A 20,827-nucleotide genomic window follows, 5' to 3' on the forward strand; every position below is an offset into this window, starting at 1 on the left:
GCCCCCAGTGTTTCTGAGAACTGAGGGACATGACTTTCCAGATTTTAAAAAAGCCCAGCAAATGCCCAGCACAAACGAGGAAGAAAAGATCAATTCCAAGCAGCTCCTCATACAACTTCAAAACGAAAAGAAGATCCTAAAATCTCCCAGGAACAAGAAAAACAAAAACAGGCACAAATAAACGACTAAAGAAAAGTCATACGCGAGGATTCAAGGCAGCATCGACCACTTTCTGTAATAATCCTGGCCTCACTGTTTGACCTTTACAATATTATGCATGTATTAATCAGGTAAAAATAAAATTTTATTATTCAAAGAAGTCTTTTCGTAGAGAAATGAAAATACACATTGGGTTATAAAGATGCATTTAAGATAGAAACTCATCACACCAAATTTCTTTTCGTAGCACAACAAAATCAGAAGCCAAATTTTAAAATAGAATCTGATGGCCCTAAAATCGAGGGGATTAAACACACCGATCACTGATTTAGTGAAGCTGGTACACCGTGAAAGTTATCATCCTATCAGAGAGCTACTGGGTGGCACATTTCTGGCCCATAAAAATACTTAAGCAGTTTTGTCTCACTAAAAGCTCTGGGAATTTCATGGCCACAATTATGAAAGGGTTACTCACAATTTTTAAAAACCTGTGAGCAACAAATGTTCAAAAATATAAGCAAAGAAAATTATGGCACACCAACTTGATAGAGTATTATACAAGCTATATAAAGGACCATCACGAGGCCAGCACAAACAAGTTGATGATACACTAATAAGACTAAAAATAAAGCAATGAGTAAGTTGATCATGATACAATTTAATAGCTCATTAGACAAAAGTTTCAAAAGATCATTATGAAGACAATAGCCACAGTTTAAAAATTGTAGTGTTACAAGAAGAAGAATGAAAAAAACATTAAAGAACTGTGCAAAGGGAAGAAATGAAGATTCCTGGGATTTGCTGTGAACATGGAGAGAACATATTTTTCTATTACTCTTCTGTCCTGTTTTTGTGACTCTGGGTGGAGAGGGTGGCTCTAAGAATTTGACCTATGAAAGGTTAAAGGAAAACTCTCATTTCAAAGCTCTGCCGGATTATTATTGACCAGGGATAGAAAAATCCATTTTGTTTAGAAAACCGCGACGCAGTCTTCGATTGTAAAAACTGGACTCTCCCTCTCAGTTCAACCACATTTCCAAATGTGGTCCTTCTTCAGAATGAGTATCTACACCCACCAGCTAGAAGTAATCATTCCATCCCCATCACAATTCAATTCATCAGCAATTCTTACCCATTCTCCCTCCAAAACAGACACTAAAGTCATTCACTTCTGTACTGTACTCCCCACCACCACCCTGGTCCAAGCCACCCTATCATCTCTTCCAAAAAACTACAGTAATTTGTGCCTCTTCAATCCATTCATCCCATTGTAGCCAAAAGAGTTTCAGAGAAGGAAATAAGATGACTTTACCCCTCAGCTTAAAACCCTAATAATGTCTTCACTGCATCTAAAATAGACTCCAGAGTCCTGCTGTGGCCCATGGCCCACCCACCTGCCCTTCCCACATCCCATGGTGCCCCTTCCCCTCACTCCAGTGACTCAGGCCTCATGGCAGGTCTTAGAAATTGCCAAGCTCTTTCCTGCCTCAGGGCCTTTGCCCTTGCTTTTACCGTTGCCTAAAACACTCTTCCCTCCACCCTTCCTTTCCTTCTTCAAGACAGAAGTGTCCTCACCAAGAAATGTATCTTAACACTAGGTGCCATCTCTTAAACGTAACAGCTAAACTAAGGTGACTCAGTTAACAAACTCCTATACCAAATAAAACAAATAAATAAAGTGATGCCTTTAGCACTTTTAAAACTGTTAATAAAGTGTGTGAAATATGTTGCATTTAAGTTGACCAAAGCCAGAAGGTATTTCATTAAAAGGCAAGGCTTCTTCCTCCTATAAAACCCTTAACCAACTGTGAAATCTACATGTTACTTTTTGGAGAAGGATCTGGTGCTGCACCTGCACACGTTAACCAAGTTCTAAGAAACCGCAGACGCGTGATCTGAAGAACATGGACACCCGCCCACCTGCCTCTGAGACAGACCCGCCTCCATAAGGCAGGACTTGGAGCTGTTTCTCCTACACTGAGAATTAATTTGGACTCAGTCATCACAAATCTCTTGAAATGACTCTGGGCACAAGCAAACAAATTAATTAAGAAATAGGGGAAGGTATAGCTCAGTGGTAGAGCACGTGCTTAGCATGCACGAGGTCCAGGGTTCAATCCCCCATCCCTCCATTGAATAAATAAATAAATAAATAAATAAACAAACAAACAAACAAACAAACCTAACTACCTCCTTCCACCAAAAAATATTAAGTAACTGAATTAGACAAATGTGTGCTTGACTTGTATCTATGGAGAGTCCTGTATGAGACACTTGGAAGAGGCAAGGCATGCAGTGAAGACAAGAAAAAGTGAATCCAGGTGGTCTCCACTAGGCACTCAAATTCATGGTATTTGCTTTATTAGCATAATTATTTATCTAACTGATATAATTATACATAATCAAAGATGAAACAACACGGGAGGGAAAAACTTGATGACACTTATCTTGTTCTTGAGTCTAGACCTTACTTTTTCCCTCCTATCAGACTAAAAAATCAAAATTCAATTTATTTTAAATAAAAATAACTCATCTAGGAGCACAGATCACTATTAAATTAACTAATATAAGCTGTTATGAGAAATTTGTAACAAAGTAATTTCATAGACATAATCTGAGGATGTATATTTTTACATATTTAATTAATGCACTTAAGATTATTTAATGCAATGATATTTCTTAACTTAGGTATTGTAAAGCTTACTGTAACAAGGTGTAAACAGAGCAAAAACAATAAAAGCACAGTTTTGAAACATGTTTTAGTAGAAACCATGCATTATCTCTATGCAAAAGACTCCATCAGAATAAGAAGTGTATTAAAACCATGTTAATTTAAAGATCACCACTTATTAAACAGTCTTGGATGTGAAATTTGTCCTCAATTCTTATGACCTGTATTGGGCCCCAAGGGGGTATCCAAGCTTACCTTTGAGCCTGGAGGGGGAGCCAAGCCAAGGAACGAATAAATAATATTCTCTTCTTTTGCAGAGAAGAAAGAGTCAAAGTCCTTGAAGCAAAGGAAAAGAATGATTAAACCCAATGCACACTTGTGAGCCAGAATACTGACCTAAGTCGATCTTTATATTTATTACTCATTAAGTTAGGAGCTAACACAAAAGATTACACTCACTTGCTTTGCCTGAGATGACTAACCCCAAAAGGTAGGAAGTTTACATTTGTTTTTTTCATCCTTTCACTCTGCCTGTTACAGTGCGGTGAGAATTCACACACACACACAAATTATCCATGTTCAGGAATTGTTGACAAGACCCAGATATACATAGTAAAAGGCTTCTCCAAAAGTTTCACGTCTTTAGCCGGTTTCCCTGTAATTTGTTCCTATGGATTTGGACTCTGATTGGGGTCCAAACAACACAGGACTAAAAAGACTCTGACAACTTAGGATTTCTCTGCTAGTATCACAGCAGTCTCTAAGGGCCCAGACCTGACCTGTCTCAGGCCCCTCCGATACCAGGAGCCACAGGATTGTGGAAGGCTTAGAAAGACACTCGTGTTGCCAAAATGGGAAAAACTATAGAGAGATGTGAAACCTGTGAAGTTCCGCCCCCCACGCCAGGCCACACCCAGGTCAGCATGTCACCAGGTGGGTCCAGCCCTAAACAAACTAGCTCAGTGGTAGAGCGCATGCCTAGCACGCATGAGGTCCTGGGTTCGATCCCCAGTGCTTCCATTACATAAATAAACAAATAAACTTAATTACCTCCCCCTCAAAAAAAATTTAACAAAAAAACAGTGTTGCCAAGGGCTTCAGCAGGTATGGTTGAGTCTGGCCTGAATGAACAGGACAACCCTCAAATCAACATGGTTGGGTTACTGCCTGCCCTACTATCATGTGTGTTAAGAGCTTAAACCCAAAGACAGGCCACTTCTATTGGGAAGAAAATGTTATGTAATTCCTGTGTGTTTATCCTAGCCAAAGCTTCACTATTTTCCTACCTCTTGCCTTGATTCTCTCAGTGATTAATTTTATTCTTTTGTACTGACAGTATTTTTGTAAGCTGCCTCAAATCTTAGCTAAGGAAATACAGCTTCATGAGTAAGTGATTCTTTGGTATCAGAAATTCTGATTGACTCCTGGATCACACACTTTCTAGGTGGTGTTAAAAAGATTACAGGACAGAGGCATTAACAGCAGTAGTAGTAAGTAGGTAAAATGTAATAAAGTAAATTTATGCCATTTCCCCAAAATTCTATAGATAAATATCTGATCATCTCTAGTTGCCAACTGTAGAAGCTTTCAAGTCAAGACAGGCTTTCCTACAGTTGAGGAGATTGTCTTTTGCTTCAACTTAAATCCAAATAGCTTCTTCAGAATTTCAGACTGAAGAGCAGTGGGTCAGGGCTTTTTACTTGATGTTAACAAATAGATGTAGAAAATCGTAAGTATGAAATGTTTTTTTCAACTTCCAGTTATGTTAATATGGCAGATTAGATGCCCTGAAACACCAACTCAAAAAAAAAACTTAAATCAGATTAAGAAAAAAATAAATCATAAAAGCATTGCTAAACTGGTACAAAAAAAAAAAAGAATATAGCCACGTGAGATCAAGAGTCCTAAGAATAAGCACACACCGAGGCTTCCATCCAGGCTGAGAGCTCCTTACAAACCCAGGAGACCTTCATCTTCCACTCTGATGCCACAGAGAGAAAACAGGGACGGAGCTAAAGCCAGGGTCTCCTTGAGGTGGAGTTTTATAAAACACACACACATACATATACACATATATAGATACACATACATACATATGCACATACAAGCACACACATACATACAGATTTATACACAGATGTATAGATATGCATACAGACACACACATAATATATACATATACACATATATATGCATAATATATGAGAACGTACATGCACAGATATATACACACACATATATAACATGTGCACACATATACATACACATGTATACACATACATGCTCATATATACACATATACATGCACATGCAAGAACATGACATACACATATACATAGATACACATACAAATACATATATACGCAAATATGTGCACATATACATATACATATATTTGCATATAAACATATACACAGACACACATATCTATACAGACAGAGATATACACATACATGCACGTATATACATACACACACACACACACACACACACACATTAGAACCCCATTGAGGGCTCTATGCTCAATGTAAGTATAAATGAGAAATAACCCTCCCATGAAAACTAGAAAGGAAGGAAACTTGCCTGATTCAACTTTGGTGCTCAGTGAAAGAGAAGGCATTCTTCCCTGAGACGTTCTAAACACAAGCCAAAATTCATGAGAGCTTGTGATCCAAATTCCCAAGGCATGTGTGGTCCAGAAACCAATGTAAAAGGGTTCTAGCTTTTATTGAGCTCCCAGGAAACTAGCAGAAACAAATTCCAGGCCTCAAAGAGTATCCACAAATAACGTTTTTAAAATGAACAGTTCAGAGTCAAAAATGACAAAATAAATAGGGAAGTAGATATAGCCTATGAGTGAAAGCCAGCAGAAATCGCGGAGCACACACTCAGATCTCTGCCTGGAATTATCAGGCAGAAAGCATAAAATATCTATATTTAATATAGATAAAGAAATGAAAGAGAAGCCTGAAAACACAAGAAATAAACTAGAGAAAACAAGGAAGCAAACTTGGAAAAGAACCAAAAAGTCCTCCTAAAAGTGAAAATGTGGGTTACATAGCCAACCAGACACATCAGATGAAAAACTTAGCTAACTGGGAAATGCAACCAAAGACATTACCTGGAGAAGGAAAAAAGAAAAAAGATGGGAAATGCAGAAGAAATATTATTATAGAAAAATGAGAAGAATGAGAAGAGAGAATGAGATGGTCTAACACACGTCTTACAGGTGCTTTAGGAGAAACTAAGAGATAATATGGGGGATGGGGTATAGCTCAGGGGCTCAGGGGTAGAGTGTGTGCTTGAGGTCCCGGGTTCAATACCCAATACTGCCATTAAGTAAGTAAGTAAGTAAGTAAGTAAGTAAGTAAATAAATAAATAAATAAATAAATAAATAAATAAATAAATAAAACTAATTCCCCCCCCAAAATAAAAATTTTTTTAAGTTAAAATTTTTTTAAAAGAGAGAGATCATGGGGAAGAAGCCATACTCAAAATACATACCTAATAATTTTCTACACTTGTTGAAGATGTCAGTCCTTACACTCAGGAAGCCCAGTCAATAACCCTGTTGCTTAGGTATATACACAAGGGAGATGCAAGAAAAGAAAAGGAATGGTGAACACAAAATTCACGACACTGGCTCCCTCTCGTGCCGAGGGAGCTAGACGCGAAGGGGGTGATGCACTCAGTGTGCTTCTAAATTTCTGGGGATATCACACTTCTCAAACCTATGGTGTGTGCACGGCTGTTCACTTTTATTACTCGTGTATAAGCTATATGTTTTTCTCATCTCCAGCATATTGCATAATAAAATTTTAATAACATGAAGTTGCTTGTTCGGTAGCATCGATGTGTTGAGAACGCCCTCCCCCTGCCCTAATTGGGCGGGCATCCTGTCCTCCCTTGCAGCCCGGAGTCCCCAGAGATACTTGTCTCTCTGTTGAACGGTCAAGGTCCCCTTTGGTTGTGTCCAGGTCCAGGCAGGCATCCCAGCCCTCACCTCGGCTAAGGTGCACAGACTCCAACTTGGCATCGCCAGACCAGTTTGCTACCCCCAGTTACTACTCCTCTGCCAGACGGGTAACCTGGCCTCCGCTGTGCCTGGCTTCCCATCTGGTGTCTCCTTTCTCTAGCTAAGAGCTGTCTGCCATGCCCTTGGGATAACGTCTTCATCAGCTTTGCACAGAGCAGCAGGCATTCAGCCTGGCAGGGGCACGGTGGTACTCAGGACTAGCCCTGCCCTCCAGTCTGCTCACTGCCCTGGTGCCGAGAAATCCACTGCTTGTCCTTGACGTCCCCTCTACCTGCTGCCATCATCAGGTACGGCCTCTGGGTGACCATTCAAGAATCCCCAGAGTCTAGTGAGTCAACTTAAATAATAGAGTTATTCCGACAGAACACATTTCCATCTTGTGGAAAGAAATAGTTACCATCTGGATTTCTGCCATTTTAAACCTGACATATCCTTCAGAACCTTTGAGTCTCCTTTTAAAATCTGCACCTACAATACAAATAATCATTTTTACTACTTTCTAGACACAAAGCCCTCTGCCTCATTAATGCACTTTTTTGTTAAGAATATCCACGGACTGCAGAAAAGCAAATTTAGCAAAGCAGCAAGTAAGATAAACGACTAATATTTCTCTGAAGGCAGAACTGAAAAGAATTAAATACAGTTAAACATAAAATAGTTTCTATGCTTATTTCACTAGAGCCATACTTATAATAGGAAAATACATCTTAAAAATTGAAGTCTTTTTTCTTATTCGGAAAATCTTTTCTTTTTCCTCCACAATTAAAATGAAAAACATTGCTAGATCACAGCAAAACAGAGTAAGAAATGCCTTTGAGGTTTTAGTTTTATTTTTATAGCAGAAAAATACCTGCAAACCTTTTACCCTGGGAGTTAACATAGGTTGAAAGAAAATACCTCAATATTGTCTCTACTGTAACTAGGACAGTTAAAATAAAAGTAAGACGTTAAAAATCCTACTTTCACTGGAAAAATACTAGAAGTAAACATAAGATGATTCTCTTGATGACTTTAGAGCACAGAACGATTTTCTAGACAAGACTAGGAGTGTGGGAACCATTAAAAAAAATTTCAAAATTTTTTAAGTTCTTTATTCCAAAAAAATCACTTTAAAAAGTTAAAAGACAAATAAGAAACATGGGAAACTATTTCAACATCTATGATAGTGAAAGGGCGACTTCCCTTCGTACACAGAAAAACCAACAAACAATACCTGTAACCAAACAGAAAAACAGCCAGTCACAGAACACAGACAGCTTATCAACAGAGGAAGAGACGTTCGGCCTCACCCATAAAGACAGAAATCCAAGGCAAAGCAGTGAGAACACATTTTTCATCTAAAACATTGGCAGAGATCCAAAAGTTTGCATGTACAGTGTTGTCCAAGTCGCAGGGAACTAGCCATTCTCAAACTACGTTTGAAAATGTCAGCTGGTGCCATTTCAGTCCAGGGCCATTTGCCAAGATCTACTGAAACGTGAGATGCGTATATATGCATATGCATATATGCTCTACCTCAGCACACCTTCTAGGAGTTTATCCTACACATATATGCTCAGACTGAATACAAAGCTCTGGGTGCCTAAGCGGGTTTCTACAGCAATATTTGTAGCTGTGAAAGACCGTTCCCCCTTAGAGGACTCTGCCAATAATAAACGTCTCAATCAATGAAACATTATGCAGCCATTAAAATCAGGAGTATGTGCAGCTAGGCAATGCTCCCTGAGATACGATTATTAAGTAAAAAGAACGAACTGTATAGAGTACGCCCCCATTTTTAAGTTATATACAGTCATTAATATACATCAAAAATTTCTAGAAAGCCAAACCAGAAATTGCCAACGCTGATTGGTCAGAGCAGGAACTGGATACATAATTTGCAGGGCTGGTGTAAAAAGCACAAGGTATCTCTTGTTCAAAAATCATAATAAATTTCAAGACAGTGACAGTGGAGCATCAAACTAGGCAGAGAGCTCTCTTGAGCATGCGGCCCTGTGTGACTTCCCGGGCGGCAGGCCTGTGAAGCCAGCCCACCTCAGAGGCAGAACCAGAGTGACAGGGCTCTGAAATGGGAGGAAGAATAATTTCCACTGCAAGCAACTTCTGAACCGCTTTAATTGTTCTGTGTGCACGTGTATTCATTTTTCAATTATTAAAAAATATTTCATAAAAAATAAAATAAGTGGGGAGGGTATATAGCTCAGTGGTAGAGTGCATGCTTAGCATGCAGGAGGTTCTGGGTTCAATCCCCAGTACCTCCATGAAAAAATAAATTAAAATAAATAAACCTAATTACCTCCCCCCTCAAAAAACAAAAGCAAAAAACATTTTAATAAATAAAATAAATAAAAATTGTCCATCACCACTACCCTCCCCCAGAAAAATTCTCCCTTTCCTCATCCAACAAGAGCCACAGTTCTTAGAAATTCAGGTCAGGGCGGAGTGATGCCAGGAGGTGACAGGTCTGGAGGGGAGTGGGGGACAGGAGGGCTGGAGGGCAGGGAGTAAGGGAGGGGCTCTTCCTGACAGAGGAAGTGCTCTCTGCACTCCTGAAACTCCAGCTGAAATCCCGGAGAGCTGGACTGGAATTTACATTCCACTACACAAGTGCTGGCCACATTAAGACTGAAAACAGACCCACAGGACTTTGAGACAAGCCTCTGAAGAACAGCCATGTAAATTCATACCTCCCTGTACTGCCCCCCAACAGATCCACATCCACCCACAACCTCAGAAGGTGACCTTATTTGGAAATAAGGATATTTACAGATGTAGTTGGTCATGGTGAGGCCATATTGGACTAGGGTGGAGCCCGTTCCAATGACTGTGGTCCTTATAAGAAGGCCCTGTGAAGATGCAGAGAGACCCACAAGGAGAGGCCCTGTGAAGCTGGAGGCAGAGCTGGACATGACACCTTAACAAGCCAAGGAATGCCAAAGATTGTTGGCCGCCACCAGAAACTAGGAGAGAGGCCGGAAATGGATTTTTCCCTCAGAGCTTCCAGAAGACACCAACCCCCTTGGCACCTTGATTTCAAACTTCAGGCCTCTAGAACTGCGGGAAAATAAATTTCCGTTACTTTAAAGCACTGTGATAGTCAGCTTGGGCTGCCATAACGAAAAACCATCGACAGGACAGGGCTTGAGCAAGAGAAATGTGTCCTCTCCCAGTTCCGGAGGCCAGAGGTGGCCTAGTCGGGTTCTGACCAGAGCGCTCTTCCTGGCTTACAGACGGCTGCCTCCAGCTGTGTGCTCACAGGGCGAGGAGAGAGGGAGCCAGTCCTGCCTCCTCTTTCTGCTGGGGCACTGATCCCAGCGTGAAGGCCCCACCCTCGTGACCTCATCTAACCCCCCCTCCCAAAGGCCCTGTCTCCAGATACCACCACACTGGGCGCTGGGACTTCACCCTGTGAATCTGGGGGCAGGGCTGTTTTGTTACCTCAGCCTTAGGACACTAATACAAAACCTAACAACTGAACAATCCACGCTTCAAATCAGAGGCCAGGAAGCTTTTCTGTAAACGTGTAGAGTAAATATTTTTGTGGGTCATGCGGTCTCTGTCACAACTGCTCGGCTCTGCTGTGTGCAAAATCAGCCGTAGGCAACAGGTGAATGAATTCATGTGGATGTAAAACTTTGCTCCAGTAAAACTTTACTTCGTAAAATGGGCAGCTGCAGGCCTTGGCCCCTAGGCTAGACTGTGGGACCTGCTTCAGAAGAGAAATGTCATAAAGAGAACGTAAGCTAAGCGACCAGCAGTTTTGTGCAGCAAGAAGAGAAGAGGTGAGTCAAGGTCCCCCCGCCAGGCTGCAGGCTTCAGAGGCAGCACGGGCCTGAGCAGCCTCCACCTTCCAGGACCCGCTGCCGCAGTCCGGAGAGCGGCCTAGAAGTCCTGCATGGCCCCTAAGATGGCTAGCTCTCATGCTCTACAATGCTTGGGGTTTTTAAATGTTTCTTTTCAACAAGTTGCCTTACTAAGTATAATCTGTAAACTCTGAGGGAAAAGTGATTTTTATGGTAAAATGAACTACTAAAGGTATAAAACACAGTTGCTGTTGTAATCAAAACGTCCAGAACAGCTTCTAATTATTTAGAGGCATTTACGCAAACTGCTCTTGTATCTGCAGTAGGATTTTCCTTCTGCAATTTCTTTACAAAAGTGAAAACCCAGCCCTGTTTCTGTGTGAGTGCATGAAGGAGCACCCTGCAAGGCCGATCAGAATTTCTTTCCAACTGAATGCATATTTTATTTGAACCAGTGAGCTCGATTCTTCAAAATAAAATAAGGAACCTAAAATCATCCCAGGAACTCCTGAATTATCATTTGACTGTTTCCATCATTTTGTAAATCTTAAATATTGATTCTTCACAATGGACCTACCATCCAGGTGTTGGATGGAAGAAATAGATCGTGACCTGAAAAATGTGAATAGATGCAAATGCTGCCTCGAAATTGATCTGCTTTAAATAATTTCTGATAAACATACACACGCAGAAGAATTTTCTAAGAAATCAGCTCTCACCCCACAATACTGCTCTTCGTTAAAGATCTGGGGAGGCAAAGGAATCCCATTCTGAGGTTTCTTCTCTCCAGGGACATTCTCTCTCATCCACTTCCTATTGTCTTCATCGCCAGCAATATCGAATTCCTTAAAGTCGATTTTATTAGCTTCCAGAAAGCCCACTACTTCTTGCTGTTTCTTCCTAATCTGCTCAGGAGTAGAGAAAGATGACTGTTAGGCTGTTTCTAACAACTGTTTTGCTTATGTTTACATAAATTAAACCCTTTCTCCAACTACACCATACAACACGAATACTTTTAAGTATTTAAACCAGGAAAACAATAAAATCACGTCTCTTCATTATAAAGGATCAACAGAGTAACCATTTAAATTCTGAAATTTTTAATCTCATCAACGTTTTAATCACAGTATAATCAACCTAATAAGAATAATGGTGATTTCCTCATAGCTTTATTTGAGGTTCTCAAATAACTTTCAATTTTCTGCTAAGCCTTAACACCAAAAATAGATAAATAAGAACTGGTTACAAAGAAACAGATGCTAGGAAACTCAAATACCCAGTACCCCCATCCTCAAAGGCCCTTCATTCACAGTTATGAAAATAGGAACATGAGTCACGTTGGACAAGAGTAAGCTTTAGAAATAATACAGGAAGCTGACAAGCCCACGTGGAGATTATTGGGGGGAAGGACAAAAAAAAAAGCTACAAAAGCTGGTGGATATTTCTGCCAGCACATTGAAGAGCAACGCGGTAAAATAACCCCCTTCTCCCACAGATTCCCCCTGTCTGACCCTCACCCAACTCCTTCCCTGAGGTCAAGTGCCAGCCACACCTAAGACAATGCCCCAGTGCCCTTTCCCTTCCCACGGTTCACGTGCAATGACTGCATCTAACAACGACCATTTATGGTGCATTTGGTCATCTTGAAAGCTCAGAACTCCTTCCCCAGAAACAATTACAGTTTTCTCTCATCGGTCTGAGAATTCACTCCCAGAAAGGCACGATGCTCTCTTTCATAAACACTGGTAAACAGGTTACAGCAGACTGTGTGGACCCCGCTGTAAGCACTCTGGGAGAGATCAATTGAACAAACCAGTCAATACTTATTTATTGATCCCCTACTCAGCACACAACATAGTGCCAAGCTCCTCACATGAACAGATTCATAAGCTGCTTATTTGGGTGAAAAAAAATGTCAAGAATTCATTTGTACAGTCGAGGTATAGATCACACCAAAGATGCTAACGATGTAGAATATGGTCATTTCTTAAAAGTAAGATTAAAATTTTAAATTAGAATTTCCTTTGATGTGAAAATATCTAATATCTTAATTTTTAGTACCCTGAATAGAATATTGTCTCATAAGGAAAACAGTCATTAAAAATGACTTTTTTGAGGCTTCTTGTCTCTTTCATGTAACTTGCTTCTCAGCGAGGGACTAGACTGAGGATTCCAAACAAATGCTGTAAAAGATACACACCCATCCCAAACCTAACATCGAGATTCAAATTCTCTTTTGGTTAAACCCAATTCATTTTGTAGAGATTTGTACGCCAAAAAAAATGTTTTTCTTATTCATTTTTGCCAAAATGAATGATTCTATCAGCATCTTGTGTATAGAGTGTTTCTTCCCTGGGGGAGGGCATAGCTCAGTGGTAGAGTGCATGCCTAGCACGCACAAGGTCCTGGGTTCGATCCTCGGTACCTCTGTTTAAAGAACTAAATAAACCTGAAATTACCTCCTCCATTCAAAAAAGAAAAAAAACCAAAAGAGTGTTTCTTCTTTAATATAAGGAAAAGTAAGGTGTATATTGGATGCTTAAGTCCTGGAATAAAATCACCACCAAAACTAAATTCTATATAATTTGGTTTGGTTGGTAACTTGATTGCATATATTATATTAATTATAAATATAAAATATCATAATTTAAATTTTAATTAATATATAAAAAATATAAATTATATATAAAATTTTGTATATAAATTACCTATACACACATATGTAAATGGTAATCACACATTTACTTTTTAATTAACGTTTGTACCATCAACATAACAAAAATAAGTGACTAAAAGCATGAGATCAATAAATTAAAGGCTGCTCTTAGCTGCCCTAAGATAATCAGGAAGATCCAGGCCAAGATAATATTTCAGTTTGGGGCAAGTGTAGACAAAAAATAAAAATAAAAGTCATACAGACAAGTATGTAATGATGGAATGTCCCTTTAGCTTCTGGCATACGTTCTCTGACACATTCCTGAGTGTCACATCTCTCAGAATCAAAGGACCAGCAGCCTATTTCTCCACTGACGGGCCCTCCCCCAAGGCTCCGCTGGGGTAAACCCCAGACCAACCTTCTGCTTCTCATCTCAGAAACTGTGCTCCAAATTCCATAGCTGCACGGCTGAATTTCTGAATATTACAAAACCCCACCAGACCTGATGACAGGTTGTTGGACTAAATTATTATTTTAACTAATCATGATTTCTCTACGTACTTTCCAGCCTGTCCGTAATTATCCATGCCACTTTATAAGTTACTTACTCCTTTGGCTATTTTCAGAGATAACTTTGCTGTTTCAAAGAGTAGAGACGTCTTTGTTTTAGACAGGCTGACTTTTAATTACACATTCAGAAGGCAACATCCTTTATTCTGTCCAAACTCCTGTCTTCCCTCCTCAAATGCCCTCCCAGGAGCCTCAGCCACTGCCCCATCACCAGCATTATTTCCATCTCTATTTATCATGCGTCAAGACTTGGGGTGGGATGAAAAAGGGTTTCATTTGATTTTACAATTTCTGAACATAAGAAGAACATTTCCCAAAGTCCTGACTTAACGTTTCCTTCTGCTGGAAAGTCAAAGAGCCGTGGAGAAAACAGGAGAGGGAAATGGATCTGTTTACTGACAAGCAATGACATCTATGGGCAGTTGACTTACTGTTGGGTGCATGATAGAGTGTTAAATTTTATTTACCACCCCCCCAAAAAAAGAGTAGAAAAATGAAATCTGGCCCTCTGAACTCCCCCAACACCAGTGATTTAAACTGAGCCAAAGGCATCACATCACTCATCTGGCTATTTGGAGAACTTGGCTTCTGCCGAGGGCTGGAGAAGGGTCTTAGGATGAGCCCATAGGAGGGGACAGGGGCATGGGGAACACGTGAGCTCACCTGGCTGGCCCACACCCTGATGCCCACCCGAGTTGGGGTGCACCCCGCTGTAGTCCCCCTCCTTGGTGGGTCCTTGTTAAGGAGCCCCACTGGACCCTGGCGAAGGACAGCTCCTCTCCACGTGGCTTCCTGGGCTGACCTCAGGGACACAGCCTCGGCTCCCAGAGGAAGCCTCGCCTTGAAGACATCAAGGGGAGGGGCGTGCACAGTACCTCAGTAGTCCTCACCCCAGACACACTCCCCTTCCACCTGTCGGCCCTTCTCCCCTCTCCAGGGCACCATGGCCAGTGCTGGCCCCACAGTCTGCATGGTCTTTCTGGGCAGCCCCTCTGGAGGGTCCAGGGTCCTTGGAGTCTGTCACTTGGAGCCTTTGGGATCCCAGTGGAGGCTCAGAGTGCTGTTTTCCTATCCTGTTACATTTATTCATCAAAAAGTATTGTTCTCTGCCTTGAAGTCACTGGCCACTGTTGGTTACTGCGATGCATCAGAGTGATGTTTGGGTCACTCACTTGGCACCTCCCGTCTGTTGTCTTGTACAGTTAGAAACCTTTCCAAACAAGGTCACTGTACTGTAGTAAAAAGCACGCTGCACTTGAGTGAGAGGTGCCCTGCGTTTCCATCCTGGCTGGGAAAGTTGCTATCTGGGCAGGGGCTCTGCTCTTCCATTGCCTCATCTGCAAAATGGACAGAACCCTGCCTTCTTGGCGGGTGTTGGTGAGAACCAAGGCATGTGTGGAAAATCACTTTGCACCACCAGTCTGGAAGCTGCGCCGTCAGGCACCCGGCACACTCTTATGCCATCCACTCATCCTGACTGCCATGCCAGGCAGGAACTCTGATCACCATTTTAAGACAACAAAGCTGAGGAGCCAGGGAATTAAAGAATTTTCCAAGGTTCACATCCAGCTCCATCTAATTTAAGAGCCATGTTTTTCCCACTATATTAACACTCAATCAAGACTGGAAAAAGGGGTGGACGGGGGAGGGCAGAGTGCATGCCTAGCATGCACAAGGTCCTGGGTTCATTCCCCAGTACCTCCACTAAAGATAAATAAACAAAAACCTAATTACCTCCCCCCAAAATGAAAACAAAGAAAGAAAAACAAAACAAAACAAATTAGAAAAAAGATTGAGAAATCCAGGAGCCACCTAAGGGTCTGTCCCTAAAGATGGTGGATCTTTGCACCTTGAAAACAGTGAGGACTGTCCTCTCTCCCTTTGTCCTTTGCCCACTGTGACAACAGTCTTCGGGAAGAGAGGAGGGTCACACATGAAGATGCAGCCTTCTTCTGCTCCCAGGGTCTGTCACCCAACTCCCTCTGTAAAGTGGTAAAACATGTGAGCACACTTTGGCATCAGCTGTTAAAATAAAGATGCGAGATGCAGCTGCATATTTAATCCCTGTAAAGAGATTACCATGTGTTTTTTCCCTTTTTCATTTATTTCATTCATCCAACAGAGGTCATAGTGACCTCCTTGGTTCCAGGCAAAAATCTATTTTTAAAGTCTACAGACTAAAAAAATAAGTGGTAAAGGTTTTGCAGACCAACCCCCACGCACAAAGTGTAAGTACAGGCAGCTGCGCTGGGTTCTTCTGCAAAGAGGCTTCTGGCTGAAATTCCCCGAGCCAGGAAGAACCATTAGCACCGACACTGTGGAAATAACCAGTTCTCATTCTTCAGGATAAGACAGAAATTCTTCCATTCATGTGGCTTGACACAATTCTTCTGAAATGTCATCATAGAAGCAGACATCTAATAATAACTAATAATTATAATAACTACAATCATATTGATTAATATTAACTAACACTCACTAATAATTATAATAACTGATGGTTATAACAATTATATTAGCTAACCGTAGCTAGTAATTACAACATTAATAATGATGATATTTATTACTTGGCACTACACTGGGCCCTCCACGCTTATTTTCAGAATCCTCAGGACAATGCTGTGAAGAATACTATTCTTATCCGCATTTTACAGTTAAGGAAATTTGAGGTTTAGTAAGGTGAAGGAAACTTTCCCAAGGTCATACAGCCCAAAGTGGCACAAAAACATGTGCTTAGGGCAGCAGAATTAACTTGGATTGTCTGAGATCCTGGAATGAACAGTACCCCTCCAGATCCTCCCAGGCTAACTAAATCGTGCTCCCAAACTTCAAGAATGTAGGATACCAAATAATCCTAAGAAATCCATACAATTTGTCCACTGTCTCCGGAAGGATACACACGGCCACTCAAACCTGGGCTACAGCATATGTAAAAGATTGGCAGGTTAGTGGTAAAAGTTTCCAGCAATGAGCATCAACAGCCTATTTGAAACCTACCAAAGCCATTTTCTTTAAAAAAATTTTTTTTAATCTAAATGATCCAAAAATGTGCTTTTTTAGATGAACTGAAAGTTTCTGAGGTCATCCATCAACAGCCACAAGAGATTCTGTAGTTTTACATTAAGAATTCCTCCTCACCTTTTCCTGTTAAAAGATGTTCAAGAGATCACTACACAGTTGCCAATCAATTGTGCTCAGAAGGGACAACCAGGCTCTTTTCTTGTGTTTTCTTCTTACACTCTGTGGAAACCATAAGAACTTTCAGGGCTGGGGGTGGCGGCATTCAGGAGATGCCGTTAGGGCTCCTTCCCCTGCCAGCGACTCGCCTAGGCTATCATCCCTGGCTGAGTGACCACTGAAACCCAAGCTGCAAGCTGAGAAGGCCCAGGAACTAGATATAAAAGGAAACAGCCCCTTTGCTGGTCTCCAACTCTCAGGATTAATAAAACTGTATTCTCCCCACAGCCTCCTATGCTAAAATGCTGGTGGAAATTTCAGTCCCATGGAGACACTGCAGGTTCAAGCCTAAAATTAAAGCCTGGGTCCTTTCCAAGGAGAAACGGGTCCCTCTGTTACCCCTATTTCTTAAGGCAGGTCTGCACTGCACAGAACGCAGGCTGGACTTGGAGAGGTGGATGGGTGATTCCTAGCAAGGAAATCAGACAAAGCAATGTTATGAGGTTGGCTTTTAGTCCCTAATTTGGGTCTGTGTGGATTCCTAGGGTATCTAAATCTGTGGCCTTAGAGATGTTTGCTCTTGTGACTGTGACATCATTTTCCTCAAATAATAAATAGTTTTACACATGCTAACTTTACACTTTCCTTACGGTTACATCACATACGCAAGTAACTACACCCACACCCAGGGTCATTTTAGTGATCTGGTCCATCATCTGCTCCAAATATTGTTACACAAAGTGCCATTTATTTGCAATTTTAAATTAGTCTCAGTCTTAAAGAATGAATGGCAGAAACACTCCACAAAAAAAAGAAAAGGAAGAAAAAAGCGCCCCTGAGTCTATCATACATGCAGCACAACATGACACACATCACATGTTAAAAGCTTTACTATCAAACACGCCCCCTTCCTCGAGTCCCCTTCCACACCCAGCTACCCCGGATCACACACATAAATGTGTGATAATACATAAATACTTCTTCAACACCATTCAAACCAAGGCAGAAAGCAAAGGGCTCACAGGCATCCGCAGAGCCGCGTTTACTTACACACGCCTCAAAAAGAAATTTAAGGCCAGCGCTGGGCCATACCCGCTCCTGCTACCTCCAAGTCTGAGTTATTCGGAAAATAGGACAGGAAGAAATTTCCCCAAATTCCATCAGACACCTACCGCTATGGACCCAGAAGATGTGGCAACAAACACTTTGATAACCATTTTGATAGTCGGGAAGAGGACTCCCCCCCACACCCCTGTGAGGGAACGCGGCGCTGGACAAATCCTGACAGGGACACAGACAAGCGCCAGGTGGGGGCTGGCGGGGGCCCGGGGCTGTCCGAGCTCCTGCCCCGCGCGCGACTTAAGCCCTGCCTCTCCGAGGAGCAGCCCAGGCATCTTGGGCTCTCCCCTCCATTGGCCTGGGAACACGGGGGGATCTGTTAGGAAAATATCTGATTGGTTGATAAAAGCAGCCACTGGACCCTTTCTTTCCCTTATCATTTTAAAAGGCCGACAGCAGTCCCTAAAAGGCAAGGCTGAGCTGCGCACCAATCAGAGCCCTGCGGAGAGATGCCTCCGGGCGGAGGGAGGAGGGAGGAGGAAGGAGGAGGGAGGCGCTCTCGGGAGCTGGAAAAGCTCAGAAAACCCCGTCTTGGGCCGCAGGAGGCTGTGTTTACAGCGCTTTTGGCAAACATACAGGAAGAGTCAGCCCTGCCACAGGAGTTTTTAAATAAATAAAGGGCGGCTTCCTTACTTTAAAATTTTCTGGCAGATTAAGAAAAAAACTTCAATGAACTGTCAGACAATAGATTCCTTTATGAGTGGCCTGTTTCTAGTTTTCTCCCTGTCCCACCTGTTTCTCCTAAAGAACAGAAGCTGACAAGCGGAGGACCGTGTAAGGTTTCACTGACATCTCAGACCAGGCAGGGAAGTAGTTGGCTTGTCAGCACCGGGGACTCCAACAAGCAAGACGTTGGGGGAAAATTAATGATATTTGTAACAGGCTCTCTCCATCTTATTTGTATAGATAATATGAATTGTGTTGAAAATTAGAAGAATTAAAAATCTAGTAAGAAGCTCAAATGCTAGCAACCCAATTCTGATGGGTTTCAAAATCAAGACCAAGGGTCTTAGGGGCAAAGGAGGGAGCGAATATTTAAGTCCTCTTAAGATAAGTGAGTCTTATTTTAAGTCTCTTGCTACTCATGGAGGAGGCGGCTGTGGCATCCTGGAGGAATTTATCCTAAGAAAACAGTCAGGGATTGTTACTGAGTCCAAACTCATTCTGCTCACTCCAGGACAGGTCAAGAAATTGGGAGATGAGGTGTTGGGGCAAGGAATAGCGACTTTATTGGAAAAGCCAGCAGACGATAGGATGGCAGACTAACGTCTTAGAGAACCATCTTCCCCCAGTCAGAATACAGGTTACTTTTATACCAAAAAAACCCAACATACAAAGAAAACAGGGGAGGGGGAGTGGTTGATTGTTGCAAACTTCTTGGTGTAGGAGCTCTTCGTTCCTGCAGCTGTCCGCGTGGGCCAGCTCACGGTGCTCCTGCAAAACCTCCAACAAAACAAATGCTATTCTCTGTTCTGCAACTTGTTATCTTTACGTGAGTGCAGGGCTGGCAAGACTAAGCCCAGAAAACAGGGCACAGGGTTAAAGGCAAAGGAAGAGATCTCATATGGAGTCAGATTTGTTTTTTCTATTACAGGGTGACCCCTAAGATTCATATACAAGGACATTCAATAAGGCATTGATACAATGGAAGAGGTGAGGAGGAAGAGGAGGTGAGGAAGAGAAAAGAGAGTAATATTAACATTCATTAATTATACCCTTATATCACTAAAAATGTCTATGCAATCGCTGCATAAGAATCACCTATAATTCTAAAATTGAGGTGATTTTTACTTTTTCTTGGTACTTTCCTATACATTGTAAATTCTCAACACCAACACATACTGCTTTATTATCAAGAATTTCTTTCACCAAGAAATCCATCTTTATGAGACGTTAACAAGAGCGCTCCGCTCTCGGTCCACGCCCCTTCCAGGCTGGGAACCCTCTATGTGCATCGGGCGCGGCCAGGGTGCAGGCGGGCCCAGGGCGCCAACGAGGGACGGCGGGAGGCCCGCTTGCAAACGTCTAGGCAGTCAGGTGGGGAGGGACTCACACCCCGACCCTAGACCGCTGGCCCCTGCCCGGCGAGACCTGGTGTCCAGTGCGCGTGCGCGCAGACCTCGCGGCCCCGCCCCTGGCCCCTCCCCTCCTGTTCAGACCAGTCCCAGGAGGCCCCTCGTGCCAGTTTCCAGGGCGACGCGTCCGAGCCCGGAGGCCGCGGGGTTGGCGCTACCGCGGAGTCGCGCGGAGCAGGTAACCGCCTCGCCTCGCCGCCGCCGCCGCCGCCGCCGCAGCCCGAGGTCTCCGCCCAGCTGCAGCCGGAGCCTCCTGCTAAACTTTCCGAGCCTTCCGGTGTTGCCCGGTCCCACAACCCTAGCCCCTGCCGAGCTCGGGCCTCGCTGCCTGGCTTTCACTCGAGTTGGTAACGTAGCGGATCGTCCCGCACCTTCCTCCGGCAAAGCGCGTGCAGCCTGGTGGAGAGCCGCCCTCGGCGTCCTTCCCTGCTCGGACAGCGTGACTGCGCCTTCGCAGCACCCTCACAAGCCACCCTGGCCCGGGGGCCCGCCCGCACGCGGTCCGGCCACAGGAGGCGTTCGGGCAGGGGTGGGCCTGGAGCTGGCCCGGGTACCACCAG

At 42.7% G+C, this 20,827-nt stretch overlaps 1 protein-coding gene across 1 annotated transcript in view; it reads right to left on the minus strand.

Annotated features, from left to right (window-relative positions):
- The window catches only part of LOC102510001 (SH3 domain-binding glutamic acid-rich protein), a 40,541-nt gene extending 22,077 nt beyond the window's left edge, over positions 1 to 18,464 (minus strand). The window contains exons 1-3 of the mRNA XM_014561224.2: positions 18,246 to 18,464; positions 11,390 to 11,575; positions 3,086 to 3,166 (exon numbers count right to left, since the gene is read on the minus strand). Coding sequence (XP_014416710.1) covers positions 3,086 to 3,166; positions 11,390 to 11,575; positions 18,246 to 18,290 — 312 coding nt within the window. The 5' untranslated portion in view covers positions 18,291 to 18,464. The remainder of the gene's footprint in view (positions 1 to 3,085; positions 3,167 to 11,389; positions 11,576 to 18,245) is intronic.
- Between the last annotated feature and the right edge of the window lie 2,363 nt (positions 18,465 to 20,827).

The sequence above is a fragment of the Camelus ferus genome, chromosome 1 (assembly GCF_009834535.1).
Source record: "Camelus ferus isolate YT-003-E chromosome 1, BCGSAC_Cfer_1.0, whole genome shotgun sequence".
In the NCBI taxonomy this organism is placed as follows: domain Eukaryota; kingdom Metazoa; phylum Chordata; class Mammalia; order Artiodactyla; family Camelidae; genus Camelus; species Camelus ferus.